General features: G+C 44.5%; 1 protein-coding gene across 1 annotated transcript; it reads right to left on the reverse strand.

Moving 5' to 3' along the window:
- Positions 1-2,621: 2,621 nt before the first annotated feature.
- LOC105929572 (jun dimerization protein 2) lies at positions 2,622-14,350 on the reverse strand. The gene is made up of 5 exons (XM_036147462.1): positions 14,171-14,350; positions 11,259-11,312; positions 5,455-5,672; positions 5,256-5,360; positions 2,622-3,617 (listed from the first exon to the last, which is right to left on the reverse strand). Exons 3-5 carry the CDS (start codon positions 5,647-5,649, stop codon positions 3,426-3,428), a joined length of 492 nt encoding a protein of 163 aa, XP_036003355.1. The 5' UTR covers positions 5,650-5,672; positions 11,259-11,312; positions 14,171-14,350; the 3' UTR covers positions 2,622-3,425.
- Positions 14,351-19,064: the final 4,714 nt, after the last annotated feature.

Below are 19,064 nucleotides of genomic sequence, written 5' to 3' on the forward strand. Positions count from 1 at the left end.
GGTTCTGGACTTGTATGCCGAGTGCTGAAGATCTCAAGAGGGATACTGTTGTATTCTTTATCTGAAAATTAAAAGAATACGGCCAACCCACCAAGACATGGCCGCCCACCTAAACTGACAAGTTAGGCAAGGTGACGTTAATCAACCCTGGAGGAGCTGCAGCCAGTTTAGGTGAGAACCTGCAGACAGGAGAGCTACTACTTGTGCACTCCAAAGATCCCCATGCAAAAACCAACATGTGGCAGAAAGCTAACGCTAACACTGATGTGCAGTGTTAATGCGAGGATGGATAGATCAGGGCCTGGTCTAAGTGATATGAGTCTTGTCTGTTGAGGTGAGGAAAGAGCTGAGCCAAAATGTTGAGCTTTCGATTCACTGGTCCACCTACATGAAGAGATATGGCTGAAAGAGGAGATCCCATATACATGTGGCTGGTATTTTATTATATTAGGGATATTTGGTTTCATTTTTAAGACAGATATCTGGGAGCCCCTTAAACCCAGGTGCTCTGGTACCCGTCATTTCAAACATACTGTGTAGATACACTCCTCTCCACTGAGTTTGTTCTGGAACTCTGGCAGAAAATTAAACGTAAAACAGGCAATACACAGCCACTCTGTTTGTAGACAAATAACACAAATAAGGCCTTTTAACTCATTTTAGCTGTATTTCCTGTATAGTTGTCATTTGATTGTCGGTTCAAAAAAAACAATCTAAACCAAAGAAGACATAAAATTCCCTTAACTGTTGCAAAGTCGTCAAAAGGTCGTCATGAAAGAAAAGTAAAAACAAGTTTAAAAGTAATCCGTTTCATTGTAAATCTTTAGTATAGGGTTGGTCTCCTTTGTGAAGGTGCCGCAAGTGTCCACTAGATGGCGACGTTGATCGTGAGTCTCTGTCCCAATATGCTCTTCTTCGCCATCAGGCTGATGTTTGGACTGCAGACAGGACTTTTGGGCCCCATGAAATAAAATCAAAATCATTCCAAGAGCTCACACACACACACACACACACACACACACACACATATATATGTATATAAATGTTCTTTTTTTTAGATAAACCAAGTAGCCTATAGAGCACTGCTTTTTTTTAAATTTCTGGACGATTGCACACTTTAGATCAAGGTCTCGCACTGGGAGCAATGGTTGTTAAACTGAGCCTGATTTAAATTTGGCTCAGATGCAAAACTAACGAGCTGCTTTTTAAAAATCTTTACAGGAAGAAAAAAGGTGACAAAAATGATGACCTGTACTTTAAAGAACCCCATCATACCCTATCTGAGCAACATAGATTTAGCAATGGAACCGGTGCTGAACAAAAGTTGCTTTACCTAGACGTCAGCAGTGTTATTTCATTATGTGCACCGCATGCAAATAGAACGACCTGACTATAATGCTTTGACTCTTATTTTAAAAAAAAGGAAGTCTGGAGAGTTAGTGTGGTGATCCGGACAGACTAGAGGGTTGTGGAGCTGAAAAGGCCGCTGGATTGTCCCCACCCTCCATCCAGGACCTGTTTCACACCTGCTGCAGCAACATGATTCAGAACATTTAGCACATACTCCTCACACCTCCTCCGTGTAGTTTTTGATCTGCTACCCTCGGGCAAAGGGCACCGCAACGTCAAAAGCAAAACTTCCATAGACGGCTGGGCAGCTTTCTGCCTCCAGCTGCTTGAACGTTTGACTAATGTTTTCAGTTTTATTTAACGTAAAGGATTTCCATTGCCGTGTTTTGAAAAGCGGGGAGTTTGCTGGCGGAGACCATGTTTGAGAATCAATTAGTTTTGAAAGTAGATCCTTTTAGCCATTCCCATCTAACGTAGTTTCTGCTTTCCAATGCCTCTTTTATTTATTTTCATACCTGCCTTTAACCCTGCAAGCAACATCGGAGATGTTGCTCCCTTTCTAAGCATGCTTAGGCAGGGATGGCAGATGCAAAAGATGACAAGGAGAAGATGTGTTGTCTGGTAGCTGTACGGATTCACCGCAATACATATGCTCATAATGTCGTAGGCTCGATCTTTAGAGAAGCTTGCGCCCCATGCGAGTCAGCCGTGGATCACTATCTTCCATTGCATATTGTGGTTTTATCTGGGATTTGTGGTTACAGCTACAAACTATTCACTGACAAATCTTCAGAGGGTTTCCTGAGCACCGTGCCATGGTTTCTGCAGCTGAATAGTATCTGTTTCTCATAAAGAGCCGTCTGAAATTCTGGACATGAGCCATTCAGTGTAAGCTTTCAGCTCGGAGATTTACTCAAAGTATCTGGCGGAGGCAATCAGTGACTGGCAGCGATAGGCGATCCTAGTCGGTCAAGTGTCTGTTATGTCTGCACATTCGAGACGTTTTCGGTGCCGATCCAGGAATACAAAATGAGCCATCAAAAGAGGGAAGGAAATGAAAACACGGGGCGTCCTTCTCAAGAGTTGTGCAAATGAAAGTAAAGACTCGATTCTGGCAAAAAGCCTTCGTGGGGGAAAAAAACGTGATTGCCCAACTTTTGATGTTTGATAGCCATGGTGTCACGACTGCCAGTCTCTGGAGAAAACCTGGAAGGGATGCATAGCTGAAGCATAATAGAATAAAAAAAAAATAACACAACAATGGCACGTGCTTCCTTTTAGTTCGAAAATAAACTTTAATCTATCCAGGATATGCAGGTTCGTACATAGATAGAGGTGCAGAGCAGACGCTCAGCTGCTTCTTTTCGCAGCTGCCCGACGTGGGGCGGATTAGGAAAGATGGAAGAAGACAAAGAAAAAAAAAAGAAGAAAAATCACGTCAAGTGATTAACAAGCACTTCATATGTTCAACGTATACAAAGCCGTATAAAAACAAGTACAATAATGAAAACACAAGTCTAAAAAATAAGTGTGTAAACAATTTGTGAATATGTGCTTTTCATGACGCCAGCGCCACCTCGACTCGGATCAACCGGTGCCTGCCGTCGTCCCGGCAGGGTATAAAACACTAAATAAAATAAAAAAAAATAAACTCCCACTGTTGTATTTATACTGGGCGTTATAAACCTAAAAGCTCTACACCTGTGTAATATGACTTGGATACATAGGAAGACTGCAGAACTCCTAGGTCTACCCAGGGCTTTGGTACCAGAGCACCATGTTGCGGTTAGTGTGAAATCCTCAGGGCTTTTCTCCAGCAATCGTCTCTTGCTTCCATTGGTCCCCTGTGAGGAGAGATGGATGAAGTAACAACGTGGCAGGCACAGTGGGTGTTTCCAGTCATCCCGGCTGGACAGAACCAGCTCCATGCAGCAGCGCCGAGGACGCCCCACAACCTCAGCTCTTTGGGCAAAAGTCTCCGGCCTGGAGCTCGAGTGCTCTTTCAGAAAAGTTCTGCCAGTCAGGTTTTTCGTTCGGCGTTCAGGACCTTCTGGGCCCTCCTCTCGGCCGCCGTTTCACTTGGTCTCGGCGGACAGCTCCTCCAGCAGCGGGTTGGTCTCGCTCTCGGGGGTCTTCACGCTGTCGGTCCGCACTATGCAGGTGGGCCTGTGGAGGTTGAGCATCACCATCAGCTGCTGCCTCTCCAGACGGAGCTCCTCGATCTGGGCCTTCAGCTCCGAGTTGACCGATTCCAGACGCTCCGATTCCTGGAGAGAGACGCCGGGGGCTTTTTAGATTAGGGTGGAAGCAGGACTAGTAGCTAAAGAAACTCACGCTTCTTTCAGAGGCAACAAGTGCAGGGGCGGTTCTAGACAGGGGCCAACAGGGGCCCATGCCCCTGTAGAAATGGTTCTGGCCCCTGTTATGGCCCCTGTACTAAAGACATGATAATAAATGCACTTCTCATAATTATTTGCAATGGCAAAGACACCATAACTGGTCACTTTGACCAATATTATTTACATACATACAGTTTTACTCTAAAAAGAATTTAAAACTTAAGATGTTTCATGTTTAGCTTATGAGCTGAGGGCAAAGTTTTAACTGCTAGATCAGGGGTCTTAAACCTGCAGTTCCAGAGCCACATATGGCTCACTTAATGTTACTACATTATATTATTATTATATTGTTTTTTGTTCTGTGCCCCTGTGAAAAAACACTGGCCCCACCTTGGCCTCCCTGGTAAATTTGGTCTAGAACCGCCCCTGAACAAGTGGAAATGAAGCTACAAGAATTGTAAGGCAAAGCATATTATTTTCTTATTTACTGCCTGATAAAAAAAAAAGTTTCCAAAAAAAAATTTAACTGGCTATTTATTTTTCATATATGGTGAAACGTTACTTTGCATATACACGTGTCATTGCTTCAACTATTTTCTAACTTGCCTGAAAATGGTTTGTACAAGAATGTCATTTTATAAAATAACAAATATATACCGGTATATAGTAAAAATGATTATGGATTTAGAGACTTTAGACAGCTTTATTTGTCATTTTGTATGCACAAAGTGCGTACAGAACGAAATTTCGTTTGCATACAGCTTGAAAAATCACATTAAATTGCACTAAATTTCAGGATAAAGATGCAGCAGCGATTTATGGATGTGGGGCTAATTATGGATTTAGAGAAAACAGATCGCCGTCGTTTGCGATACTTGAAACAACGGAAATAGAAACCAATGTACAGAAGGATTTTTTAGAGATTAAAAAAACGTTTGACACTATAAATGATTAATAATTAAAATTACACGCTGGCATAAGAGGGCTTTTTGTCATGATTGGTTGAGGAGCTGTTTAACTCAGTTTAACAATCAAACAGCAGATCAAAGTCTCACAAGGTTCATAATTGGGCCCTAAACCTTTTTAATTTATATTACGACATTTGTCAGATATTTGAAGAACTGCAGTTTCTTTTGTCGTGTTATGTGATTTAAGAAACCTCGTGAGGAAAAAAATAGAAGTTATTATGACGTTATGTAATAATGGTGTTTTGAAAGCGATGTGGTAGGCTGTTTATTTGGAGTTCTGCTCTTCAAATATGTTTTGAAGAAAGATAGAAATCTGTATCGACTCTGTTGTAAATGAGTAGGAACCGCTTATTTAGACGTCCGTTTTCTGCCTGCTCTCTCTTTACTCCTTCTTCACAAAACTTTTTTGTGAGTTTACGTCTGATTGTTCCCGAGTTTGTGTCTGAATATCGAAATAAAACATTCGACATGTCCAGGCGCAGCGGTGATGACTCTGCTCTAGACTAACAGCGAAGCTTCGCGAAACATCAAGTCAGCTCGTTGTCGGCCCTGACTTCTCCGCCGCCTCTCGGTACGTGCTGCTGAGTCATGAACCCACCCTTTGGAGGAAGTCGGTGCGTTCCTTCTTTTTGTTTCGGCACCGCGCTGCTGCTACCTTGTTTTTCTCTCGTCTCCGTTTCCTTCTCTCCTCGTCCTCGTCCATCTGCGAACAAGCACACGGGGGGACGGTCACTACCTGCGTGTGTGTGTGGCGCGCGGCGCCCGCTTCTGTGTGTGCCCCTACGCGTTTCCCTCACCTCCGTCTTGATGGCCAGCGGCCTCTTCCCCAGCCTACCGAGGAAATGCAGCGGCGACAGCATGGTGCCCAGCTGGTGGAAGTCCGCCAGCTTCAGCTGGTCGGTGAGGGTGGTGGCCGAGATGCCCGCCAGCGGGCCCAGGCTGGGCAGGGAGCCTGCCGCCAGCGAAGGGTCAGGGATCTGTCCCGGCATCATGTCCAACCCGGCCAAAGCCGTCGCTGTGGGGGGAAAAAATACAAAGATTAGGGGCGTCGTTCGCTATCAAACGCGTATTAACGTCCGTCTGTCTACACCGGCAGAAACGACGAAATGCATGTTTGCAAAAATCATTTGCAATCGTCTGGCTCGCCCGTGTCCCGGCCCGCGGACCTTTGCTGGCACGCCTCCCCTCAACCCGCGTTTCCCGTCAGCCCGCTGTCAAATAAAAGGAGGCCGCTGGTGCCAGAGAGAGGAAAACCGTTTTCTCATCGCATGTCTCTCTGCACGTGGGTTTGCCGTTTCCAAGAATGCAGACAAACGTCGACGGCTTCGGAAGCTGCGCTGTCGTCTTAGTCAGCAGCTGGTGAAGCGTTTGAACGCTGTCAGCGGGCGACACACTCATCGCTGTAGTTCAGCATGCAGAGGGAAGCCTTTTGCTGTGACTGCGTAAACAAAATCGCCGATGGCTCAGATCCCTTTATCGCTCTTGGACGCCTGTGTCCGTTTTTTTTTTTGTTGTTGTTGTTTTTTTTTTTTTTAGGAGGGAGTCACGTACGATCAAAAGCAGGAGCCGGCCCATTCAGTCCCCACCCGTCTTCCAATGATTCAGGCTAGTTTTGGACGGTTTGACCGCAGCCATCTTTAACGCGATCAGGGAGGAATGAGGGACACGGGGGCGCAATGAATAAAAGGAAGAGGCTGGAGAATTAAGCCGTCTCTCTAATTGCCCTGAGGTCGAGCTGAGTTGAGTTGGAAAAACCTCTGACGGCCAAATAAAAAACAGATGAGCGCGGTGGAAGATGGAGCGACTCGGCCCTGCGATCTGGGAGGGGAGGGAAAAACAAGGGCAGGGACGGATTCGTCTCACACAGAAAACACCTTGCTTGAGCAACTCGAGCGAGCCGACAGACACGAGATTTAGCGAGGGAAGCCGCGACGAGAGTTAAAGGGAGCGCTACGGCGGCCCTGGAAGTTTGAGATTAATAGCTTTATTCACATCGGCTTCCTGGACTCTCGGCTGCAGCTGAACCTCCACAGGTTCGCCTCCGACCGAACAAAGACCCTCTCATGTGAAACCAACAAAGGCACGTATTGTGAGGCGCTGCAAAAAAAACAGCTGACTCTGCGGGTGGGTTTACTATCCGACGGACTCACTGACTGGATTGAAAGCCGGATTCTTTTTGTTGTTGTTGTTTCGCTCCTCTTTTATTCCTCCCTCGGTTTGGCTACAGAAAAAAAAAAAAAAACTCAGTCTGTTACAAAGGCAGTAAAGGAGGTCATAAAAAACCCAGGGTTATGTAACTCTGTTCTGATGTGCTCCACCCTGCTTACAGGCTAAGTCTGGCTTCACAGACCGTAATGCATGACGGAGACCAAACAAGGGAATCAATATGGAGGCAAGACGGCGCTGAAGGATTTCAGGCTGAAGCGTAGGTAAATGCATCGCAAACAACACAGGTCCTTGACATTTCCTCCCACGGTTCGTTACGACTGTAGAAATCAGAGCCAGTGTCCCACGATTCATTTTTTTTTGCACTTAAAGTCCTCGCACCCCTTCCCTCCGAACGGGAGAGATGAAGCGGCACGTGTTCAAGGATTTCTCATCCTGCACACCGGATGTCGAAGAACAAGGGGAAGTGGTCGAGGCCGATGAGATACATGTGCTGCAGTTTCTATGTTTGACCAAAAGAAGAACTCAGAAGGTGCCTGAGGGTTTAGACACGGCTGCGCTAATCTCTGATCGTTAGCTAGAGACGCACCAATCAGATTTTAGTGGCCGACCTCCCATCTCAGGCTTTTGCGAAGCCTTTTAACAGCTGATACCAATTTCCCTTTTAGATTTATTATAAAAGACGATTTTTTTTTTTTCATATAACCTTTCTCCCCAGAGCGGTCAGTTTTTGTTTAGATTAGAAAAACAGAGTTGATGTCACAGCAGTAACTGTGAAACTGGGTTTTAGTGGTTTAAGACGATGACCGTTCTCTGTTCTGGCTTCCTGCAAGTCTCGCTCTCTCACTGCCAGGATAAACCTGACATCTGGTGACGAGTAAAAAAAAATAAAAAATCCAGTTTTCTGTCATGTAGCTTCTTACAACTCTGTGCTTTCCTTTCCTTTCTAAAAAAAAAAAAAAAACACCTCACTGATACTGCAATGAGCAAATTTCCAGACCAGGAAAGAATGGAGCAACAATTGAGCTGATTTTGGTCAAATGGCGATTTCTCAGGGCATCCCCCCCCCTCCCATTAAGTGTGCTACAGTTATAAGAAGATGATCTAAACTCACGCCAACACAGACAGGAGTGATCAAGCATCTCACTTTCAGAGCCGAACAGTAAAAGCGCAAAGTATAAACGGACGGCAAATTAAAAACTGTGTAAAATAAAAACAACATTTCAGAGTAATCGAATTTAACGTCCATTTAACCCCATTTAATGCAGCATCCTGTTCTTGAAAGGCGTTCTGCGCCGAAAGCCCTCATTACTTGTTCAACGCTTGTCCAAACTTGCAGGTAAAAGCCGTCAGCATGTAAAAGTACACAAAACTATTGGCCTTCCTGGAAACAAATGAGAAAAATCAAAGCCATCTAGGTTTAGATCTGTCAGCAGCCAAAACAAAGACGGCAACCTGTTACAAGACGCACAGGTTTCCTGAAAAGCTAACGCTACTCTGCGACACTTAAAGGGCTCTTGTGCTTCTTAGGATTTTTTTTATTATTTTTTTTTGGACCTGAGCAGAAACTTTGCTGCTTCTAACCTGCTTCGTCTCAAGCCAGGGTGCGAAAATCCCCCTCGCAAACCCGGCAGCCGTTCAAGCCTCGAGACATGAAACCCTGCAGACGCCTCATCTGTAGGACAAGGGGGGAAAGTTTGCTGATGCGTGCCCTGCAGGGCTTAATTACAGCCCTGAGGCGTGAGTCAACGCGAACTCTAGATTTTTCAAAAGAGGGGTATTTCTGCGCCGTTTCCGACTGCCGGCTCGCAGCTAAAGATTAGCGGTCAGTGTTTGATGATGCAACAGCGTTACTTGTGCTTCTGCAGTGAAGCAGAACAAGCCAGCGCCACACTTTTTTTTTTTTTTTTTTGGGCCCACACTAGCCTAGAACAAAGACACCTAGAAAATGAAGCCGTTTTTTTTTTTTTTAAAAAGGGAAAAAATAGGGTACGAGCTGCAGCTAAGGGCTCGGGGAGTGGAAATGTAAACTCTGGCCTTCAGCCCAAGAGGAATCCATGTGATCTGAGTTAACAGGAGGTAGCTGTGTGTGAAGCGCGCACACAGTGTCGACTGGCCCGAGGGGTGCAGTTCGCTGGTTTTGTCTGCTCACATTATTTATCTGTCTTCGGCTTTACTTAACGCGTCCATTTCCTGAAAGCAATTAGCGGGGCAGAGGAATTCGGGGCCTTTACGTGCAGCCAGAGGCATGACCGGGGGGGGCGTTCTCTTTACTCATTAGAAACGTTCGGCATCGGTGGGTTTGGGTTTCTGAACGTTTAAGTTAAAACCTTGTACTTTAAGCCAGTGGTAAAAGTAGAAATACAAACGTCAGGAGAAGCGTAAACTTTTGAAACTCCAGCTTTACGCCAATAGGAGCGGGGGAGAAGGGAATCGGCAGCCAAGGCACACTAACTCAATCTCCAGGCCAAGGTCCTGGCGCTCGTCATTACGCCACTCAGACGGGCCTTGGTGCTCGCGTTGGGCTTTCGCAATCCTCCGGGAGAACCAGGGGATCTGGCGCAGAGAGCCCAGATGTGCGGCAGCGACCCGTCTGCAGCTCACGGCTCCGTCTTCGCTGCGGACGCGGGCGGTGAGGAGGGGGGGGGGGGGGGGCTTAACAGTAAAAACTCAAAGCTGACTGGAAGTGGAAGTGATTTCATTGCAGGTTTCATTTCTTTTATTAATATATTTTCAAACCCGCCAGCAGAAGCAAGCTTTAAAAAATCCCGACTGCGCAGAGCTATTCCAAGTTTACGTTGAAACTGCTGTGTTTGTTGATGACGCCGGACTAAGTGCACGAAGCCCTCCTGCAGAACTGAACTCAAAAATGTTTTTTTTTTTTTCTCCCCCTACATGTGTGATCATTGTCTGGAAGCCTCTTGGCTTGCTTCGTCCCTTCAGACACACGTCTCCATTGTGCATCTGGGTGGTCCCGCTTGACTTATAATAATGTTAGGATTTGGTGGGAGGGGGGGATTTTTGTTCCCAACGTTGTACATCAAGTGCACGGCAGCGAGGCTTTAGCTTGGCTCAGACAGGGATTAAATTAATCAAAATAAAAAAAAAAAACAGGCAGACAAAAGCTCTTTACACCATATAGAGCTGGCTTCTGTGGCCAATCTTCTGCCAGCTCTGAGCAATCCCTGACAAGCACGTTCAGAAAATTAGATTTAATGCAGCCTGCCGGAGCAACCACCGGTGTTGCGCAACAGCCGGTTGTCAGCTCAGCGCTCGTCCCTACTTTGTTTCCTCATCGGCGGCGTGGCGAGCAGACGCTTGTGCGGCGCTGCCGTCTCTAGGAGACCAGGAGCAAAAGATCAGGGTCAAAGAAGAGTGCTTCTTTTTTTTTTTTTTTTTGGTCCAAACAGAAGAAAACTGGCTGCTGTTCCAAAGGAAATCCAAGAACTCTGGAAATCATAACTATGAAAAAAAAAGGGAGACGTTTTTCTTTAAACACGGGCCTTTCTCGGTTCCACCTTTTAGACATTTGGGCGTTCATCTGGCGCGCTGTTTTTATAAACCATGTGGAAAGGCTTACGAGGGGCTAATACTGATAATGTGATACCCGCAGCAGCGGACAGCCTCTCCCCCAGCAGTATTGGTACCGCCGAGCTGTTGCATAGTTGGCTCGCTCGCCTGCAATGCGTCTGCCGTCTATTCAGTGAGCTGGAGCGCAGCCCGGCAATCCTACCTCTCCGGAGACGCACTGGAAGGCATTTCTACTTAAAATAAACTCAGTGCGCCCACGTCCAGCCTCCGATACCCCCCTCCCTCCCAACGCCGGTACCCGTGCCTCTCGTCGGCTCGCCAGTCCTTTTCCATTAATCCACCGCAGTGTTCCACTTACGAGGAAACCATCTCACGGATGTGTCCGAGCAGGAGTTGGGGCATTTAAACCCTCCGCCGCACGCACACACCAGTATGCACAGAGGAAGCAGATATATAAAAAGCATGCAAATAGTTTCCCCAGTGAGGCGTGTAGATTAGTACAAGCAGGCAGGGATGAAACCACCGCAACAAACCCTGTTTAGCGGCGCGCACGCGGCCTTTTGACCTTGGGGGCCACTGAGTGCGGAGGCGCTGGCCAGGAAGCGCAGCGTGCCATGTGGCGTTCGGCAGGATGAAACTTGCGCGCCGTGAAAAAGACAAAGCAAGGACTCGGCGGATCGGGCAATCTGAGCTCACGTCCTCGGGCCGAGACTTCACACCTCATTTCCATCCGTCATGTTCCAAGTCGGCCGCGCTAAGGCGTGTGTGTGTGTGTGTGTGGTGTGTGTGTGTGTCTGTGTGCAGCGGAGCGGGTTAAACTCCCGGGAGCGTAGCTGGCACAACCAAAACAAAACAAACAAACAGAAAGAAAGAAATAATGATTTTTAAAGCGATCGACACTTACTCAGAGGCAACTTCTCAGTCGTCTTCTGTCAATGATGAACCGCGCTTGGACGCCCTGCAGGAGTGGAGAGGATATTTGTCACAAAAGCTGAAAGTGCAGATCAGCGATTTCTCTCGACGGTGAAACGAACAGAAACCTGCAAGCAATTTGTTTACACTCTCGCTAAACTGTTGCTGCAAGGCGCACAGGTGTAACACAGTTTTCAGGTTTAAATATGCGAGAGCTTTGAGGGTGTTCGTCCAGGAGGCGCGTACTAATAAGCAGTGGGTTTTAGCACGTGGGTGGGAAACTGATTGTTTATGGGTACAAAATGCAAGTTAGAGGGTGAGAAGAAGCAGAATAAGAAAAAGGTTGTGAAAAAGGGGAACCCCAGACAGTCTCTAAAATCACACTGAAGCCCGGAGGTCAATAAAAGATCCAAAATTAGACATAAACAGTTAATTCTGCATACAAATGTTCTTCTGGAATAAAACCAGATTTTATTTCTTTCTTTGGTTAGGTGCATCACCAGCCTCCGATGCATCAACATTTCGTCGTTTAATATATTAAGTAAGCCAAAGAGCCAATTGTGGCTCTGGAACTGCAGGTTGCAGACCCCTGATCTTTTCTCAATACGGCGGGAGCTTAACCTATAACAGCCTAATTTTTTAATTATTGTTATTTTTGTATATTTATTTTTAATTTATTGTTATTTTATTATCGGGTAAAACCATAAATGTAAAAAAATACAACTGATCCAAATGACCAGTCGGTCACGGTATCTTTGTCAGCATTTATCATCCTGAGAAATTTAATACCATGTCTTTAGTACAGGGGCCATAACAGGGGCCAGGAACAGTTCAGGCCTGTTCAGGGGCACTGGCCCCTGTTGGCCCCTGTCTAGAACCGCCTCTGGGTGGGTCCAAAAAGGTCAGTCGGAGTCTTCGCAACTGGCCAAATATATATTATCAACATCCAGAGCGTGAATGCATGACTCCTAGAATGTAGTGTCCAATCCATTATCGCACCCAAGAAGCCCTTTGCAATTGCAACATTGCACTGTGTTATAATTCAATACTTAATTCATACAGCATCAAGGAAAGTCTTGGGTTTGTGATTTCTGACATTTTTGCATGCTTTGTTAACTTTTTGTTCTGGTCCTTAGGGGCTTCCCGTCTGGAGTAACCAGCTACAAACTGGAATGTTAGCGCATGCTAACCAACGGTCTATGTTGGTTAGCATGCGCTAACATCCCCTGTCCCTTAACACGCATGTGCCAACACAAACAACAATGACGGACTTCTGAGTGGCGGTTCTGTTTCTCAGGCTTTTCAGTCTATTGTGGGTTTTACACCAACACATTTTGCTCTTCCCTCACAAAAGCCTCGACCCTCTCTCCTGCGTTCATCGTTTTCGCTCTACTCTTCTTCCTTTTTTACTTCTGCAGCAGCGTCACCGCGCCCCACACTGGCGTGGCATAGGTATTACAGCGCCAACTGCAGCGCCTCCGGCTTACTGCGGTTTCATCTTTACTCGCAAACTTTTCTTTGCGGACCCAGCATTTGGCTTTGTGTGGATGTAGCCTTAAAGCCACAATTTTATTACCTTTTTGGGATTTCAAATAAAAAGAAAAAACATCACTCTTTACCATAAATATGGAAGGTTGTCGAAACTTATTTGCACATACTTCACAGAGGCTTTCCTAGTCCGTTTATACCAAAAGCACTACTGAGTTGAATTATCATTATTAGGAGCCACACCTAAGGGCCTCTGGAAGAACAGGTTGCAGACCCCTGACCATAAAATCAACAAACAGCTAAATTGGGTCCATGCATTTAAATGCATTTTAAATTTCTTTAATTTGCGCATTCACAAACACACGAGAATCCATCTTGTCCCAATCCCGCCTCAACCGTTCAGGACCGAACCAAAAACGGTTCGGGCCAATCACGTTGCAGTATTATGGCTTAAGGCGGGACATACAGCTGGGACAATAAGCAAGAGCTGCCGAGCCCACAGCCGCAGCAACGTAAACATGGCAGCGCAGGAGGACGCCTGCGTAGCTTCTGCTATCACATCTGTTTTTGTCCGAAGCTGTGATTTCTTCTTTGAAAGAAGAACAAGGAGAAGTCCCTTGACCTTGAACTTATTGTGGCTTCTCATGGCGCCTGCTGCATGCAATGTTTTCATTTAATACAGTGATTGGCTAAAACCATCCTTGGTAGGCGCCCAAAGTTCTGCTGAATGTCCCAGGTGAATGCCAGATTGCTGCTGCTCAATAGGTAACAATAATAATAATAATTAAAAAAAACATAACGTAAATGAATGCATTGGAGACTGACAACAAACTAATAAACTGAAGCGTTTGTCTTTGTAAGGGCCCCCTATTAGAGTGCCCGGGGCCCCCCAGTCGCTCAAACCCGCCTCTGCTCCTGTGCAGCAGTCTGGCTGCTGCAGCAGTCTGGCTAAGCTAGAGGGGAAACTCCTTCACAACCTGCTCTGTGTGTGCGTGTGTGCGTGCATAATGGCGTTACGAAACAGTAATCAACAGGCTGGCGGACACTACAGATGATGGAAGATGAAACTCTCTCCAGACAGAGGCCAGATATCGAGCTGTAAAAGGGCGGCAGTTGCCACGACAGCTGGAACAACAACGACGTCCCCGACGGGTCTCCGTGTCTGTGGCAGCGGGCGGACGGAAAACTTTACAGCCCTTCAAAGCACCGAGCGCTTTTCTCGCTAAGAACGAGTGCAAAGACCCGATGTGCAAATAACCCCAGCAGCAAATGCCGCACGCGGCCTCGCGTAAAGTAAACTGAGCGCGTTATAAAACCCCTTACGACGCGGTGCACAGAAAGTACGAACTATGCAAATATAAAAAAAAAAAAAAAAAAAAAAAAAAAAAAAAGCACACAGTTAAAACACAAACTTGCCTGTTTCGCGTCCAAATCAGGAAGAAAATAAAAATAAATTTAAAAAAAATAAAAAAAAATCCCGCAGTGTGCGAACAAACGGCTCGGCGACTTGAGTCAAGAGTCAGGCAGCTTTTAGGACTGAGCGGAGATCGTTGCATCAGCCCGCTTTAAGTACCGAGCGAGAGGCTCAGGAATGCGGAACACTCGGTTCCCAGACGTAAGCATGGATGAAAATAATGCGAGAGGAGGCCCCAGAGACGCGCTGCTGTGTTGGCTCCACCCATGGCAACCAGAAAACACACAACACAGAGAGAGAGAGACAGAGACAGAGAGAGAGAGAGACACTGAAACAGAAACGGAGAGCTGCAGACGAGCTCAGGCGGAGACACACAAACGCATCATCAACACATGGCCGCCGCTGTAAGAGACGGAAAGTAGAAACGATCCACCACGCAGTTCATTATCCGACAGGAGATCGGCGCCATGTCTAAAACAGGTCTCACCCAGCTGCTGCTTTCCACCTAAACAAACAAACAAACAAACAAAAATTACAAATGTTATATATTACTGGTTTTGTATATATTGGCTGAATTAACTGGGCTTTTAAAAAGGTGATTTATTATCAGAGCCATTAAGACGTAATTACATCTAAATCAGCCAAACCTGAAATAAATGTAGCTGTAGGGACTTAAATTAATCATGAATATGATCAGTTAAATGTATGCAACACCAACATAGCGGCTGGCATCTGAAGCATAATTCAATGATTGCTACTCAGATTGATGGCAATTTTAACTACTTCTACTTCTTTTTTCCCCACTTATCCAGGTAGCAGCCAAAGTAGGGTAGCTACTTGGGCCAGCTCCCCTGGGGGATCCCAAGGAGTTCCCAGGCCAGCTAAGAAACACAGTCCCCCCAGCATGTCCTGGGTCTCCCTCTGGGACGTGCCCGGAACACCTCACCAGGGAGACGTCCAGGAGGCATCCTAACCAGATGCCCGAGCCACCTAACCTGGCTCCTATCGAGGTGGAGACTGGTACAGCGTCTGCTTCATGGCAGATGCAGCACCAATCCGCCTTTTAAACTCTCGCTCCATCTTCCCCTCATTCGTGAACAAGTCCCTGAGATACTTAAACTCCTCCACTTGGGGCTGGACATCTTCCCCGACCCGGAGAAGGAAATCTACCCTTTTCCAAGCCAGAAAATGATAGAGTACCTTCTAAACTACAGTTGATTTAAAGTACACTTACAGACCAATAGAATAACATTTTTATTTTGAGCTCGTTGTGTACGTTTCCTTGAGGTGGCATGCAGGGCCGGCCCCAAGTACAAAAGAACCCAGGCTGCTGCTTACAGCCCCAAGGCCATCAGGGGGCCTTCAAGAGCAAAATAATACCTCACAATTGTGTAGAACATAGCAATTGCTTTTATGTTAAATATAAACAATTTTTAGTTTGGTTACTACTGCAGATAATTTTTTATGTTTTGTTTTTCATTTCAATTGAGTAAGCAGTATATTTTTCTTTTGATAGCACCTACCTTTGTTTTGACTTCAGGTTTAATCAAAGAGTATGTTGACCTTTTTGCTCCTTTGTTTAAAAAAAAAAAAGTAAAAAAATGGACATATTTTTCATTTAAAGTCATTATAAAACAAAAAAATATTTGAAACTGAGAAGAATATACACGTTTACATCTTAATGAACAAAGTGTGCTGAAGTGCATTGATTTCTTTAGCTTTTAAGTCAGCCAGAGTCACATTTCATTCACAAAGTATCTTCTTGCAATTAAATTCAGCAGCTAACTGATAATTTGCCACATATGCAGATATGACTGTAAAAACAAATGACCCAACCCTTAAGAAACAACCCATGACTTAGCTACAGTTTACATTTAGAAACACTTAACCCCGAATGCTCTTTGTTTAATTGATTATACAATGGGGGAAATTAAATGTTTTGGCTGCTGGGTGATAGTCTTCTCTGCAGGGGGGCTCACAAATCACATTCTGCTTAAGGCCCTATTTAACACTGGATTATCCCTGCTAATAGTTAACAGGGATAATATCATGTTCTCCTAGCAAATAAATAAAAAACATTTTAAAAATATTTAAATTTATTTCCTTCAATCTGCCTCAAAGTATGTGCTAATTTATATTTTGGTGTGGAGCAAATAACACGATTGCAATATTTCTAATTGTTAAAGGAATGTGGTTTACTGCAAGATTATAAAATGTTCGTGTCTATAAACTTTGATCACGTATAAGTAAGTAATGTGTAACCAGCAGCTCACAAAAGTAAAGAATCCTTTGAGAAACTATCTGAGTTAATGTAATTTTTGTGTTTTAAAACTTTAACATTTGCGCTTCCCTTACTTTAGAACGCTGGAAAATGTTTCCGTAAAGTCTTCAGTCTTCGTGCGCAAAAGACTGAGGTTTGCACATTTTTATACATCTATTGGTAAAAGAAATTGCTTTGCATTTATATTATCTAGCTAAGGACATGTATATGTGTGTTTAAGTATATAAAACCTGAGAAATTCAAAACTCTTTTGAACACAGATTCATTAAGCAGTTTAAGAAATTCCAGTTAAACGTAGAAGCCGTTTTTCTCCCTCGTCAAACCAGTCTTGAGTTTTATATTATGAGCACAATAAAGACAAGAGTCAGTCTGGTGGCTTACTTTTTATTTGACGGGGTGTTACGTTGATTGTCCTTTTTATTGTGGAGAAAATTACAATAAAAGGGAGACAGCTTTTTTTTAGGCTACATTTCATTCATTTAACCCACAAAAGAGAGCCCTCTTGTGGATCTTGTGGAGTCCTGGCCAAAGGATTTGGCAATGACACTGATGTTTTGCAGTCTTTTCATTTTTTTGTGTTGATAGTTCCCATTGCATGTTCAGGCTGATCAGATACATGCCAATTATCTGGAAAGAGCTTTATTTCACTGTCAATCAATCAATTAATCAATCAATCAACCAATCAATCAATCAATCAATCAATCAATCAATCAATCAATCAACCAACCAACCAATCAGCCAGCTTTATTTCTATTGCACAATTTTTTTACAAACACAGGGGTGGCCAAATTGCTGTTCATTAGGACAAGAATACGTTAAAAATAAGCTAAAAGCATACAAAACATAGACACAACATCAAAAGCCAAAACCCACGTTCTCAGCAGGAGTGTTTTAATGCGCCATAAGACAAGGCCACGGTGTGTTAAAAGCCAAGAACAAAAAGTGTGTTTTTAAAAAAGATTTAAAAACAGGAAAAGAAGAGGCCTGTCTGATACTTAAGGGTAAGTTATTCCATAGAGAGCAGCGACAGAAAATATTCTGTCACCACTGAGCTTCAGCCTGGTTTTAGGGACTGTCAGGAACAGCCCATCAGCTGATCTAAGGGATCGGACTTAAAACTTCTTGACTGGGTTTTTTTTTTTTTTTTGCCCTGGCACAAATTTGCCTGCTAACTTTATTTTTATCATAGTTATGTCAAAAGTGAGAATGTGAAAAGTAATGATCTAATCAGCAGACTGATAACTGATGATAGTACCTTAGAAGTACTACAACAGAAGTACGTCAAATCACTTTTGCTCTTGTCTTAGCAGCAGTTACTTGTAAAGGAAAGCATGCAGTCGTCATCAAACTGCATAAAAATGGCATCCGAGGTTTATTACAGATACAGGTCACGCCGATTTTATTCCTCCTCAAGCTTTCATGCAGTTTAAATTTTAGTCAGTAGCAGAAACATGAAACAGGTAAAAATAAATAAAAATAAAGCCACAACAACATAAAAAAAGCTCCTGTATCTTTCAGAAAGTTGCTGCAATGGTTTAAAATGACTTGTCACGATGCTTTCTACCACTGCTGGCAACTAAAGTCAGCTGTAAACAAATTTTAACCGTAAATCATTTAATTTCCTTTTATCCAGAGGCAGTGCAAGGTTTTTTTGAGTGCCCCAGATGGTCCAAGCAATGGAAATTATTATTTCACTTTTAAGCTCCAAATGTTCCAATAATATTTAAACTTTGAAGGTTTTCCATAGAAATGGTGCATTTGAAAACCTGTCTTGGCTGAATCTAAGTTTTCTTGCAGTCACCAGGTTGGGAGACAGCCATTGTAGTCAGTAGCTGCAAAGTCTGCTTGTACCTTACACTGGACTTGATTTTATCTTTAGCAAAAGCCTTTATTGCATTGATGGGTTGCAGAATTTCACATTGCTGATCCAGTTTCATTAATGCATCTATGGATTTATTGGCCAGCAGTGAACAAAAACCTGCAACATCAAACCCCAAACGATCTTGAACTTTCTGCTGTTCTCTGCTTTTCACAGTGCAACAAAACGGCGCATTTCAGAACGTCTTAAAGGAATAAGTGATCAGCGGAGCCATTCTTTGTTGTTCTTTTTAATTTGTGTCAGATTTTATCCACACCATTATCTGAGGCTCCGTTGGGTTTAGCAGGATGCCAGCTCAACTGTTCCACCTAGAACAAGCAGCTGAGTTATTAGAGGCTCACGAAAATACCCCTCTCTGTTCCTTATTTTTAGATTCTAATTTGGTTCCTCGGTGATTTATGCCGCGCATCTGAGTGGAGGTCAGGGCGGACTGTGCGTCACAGTCGCTCCTAACATAGATGACAAATTTTAGGGGAGACATTTAGAGTTAATAAAGCAGAACTGAGCCAGCAAACAGACGGATTTCATAAGGCTGGAGGGTCCTGGACGCGAGCAGCTCAGACAGTGCAGAGGTTGTCCCTTCCTTTGCAGGCCCGAACTTCCAGCTGAAATCTTTGCTGCAGGCGGGAAGGCAGCAACAGATGTCACTCAGCACATAAGCACACATGGTTTGGGCTAATTTGGCATTTAGATCCTTTCAGAGAGAGCTGTCCCTGCCAAAAACAATAAGCTGTTT

This window comes from Fundulus heteroclitus, chromosome 15 (assembly GCF_011125445.2).
Source record: "Fundulus heteroclitus isolate FHET01 chromosome 15, MU-UCD_Fhet_4.1, whole genome shotgun sequence".
In the NCBI taxonomy this organism is placed as follows: domain Eukaryota; kingdom Metazoa; phylum Chordata; class Actinopteri; order Cyprinodontiformes; family Fundulidae; genus Fundulus; species Fundulus heteroclitus.

What these genes read in the sequence shown, in the direction of transcription:
- LOC105929572 (XM_036147462.1), bottom strand. Translation starts at nt 5,649, where the DNA reads ATGATGCCGGGACAGATCCCTGACCCTTCGCTGGCGGCAGGCTCCCTG. An exon ending in CGCTGGCCATCAAGACGGAG is followed by an intron (nt 5,361 to 5,454) that starts GTGAGGGAAACG and finishes GCTTGTTCGCAG; the next exon opens with ATGGACGAGGACGAGGAGAG. An exon ending in GCACCGACTTCCTCCAAAGG is followed by an intron (nt 3,618 to 5,255) that starts GTGGGTTCATGA and finishes GTCTCTCTCCAG; the next exon opens with GAATCGGAGCGTCTGGAATC.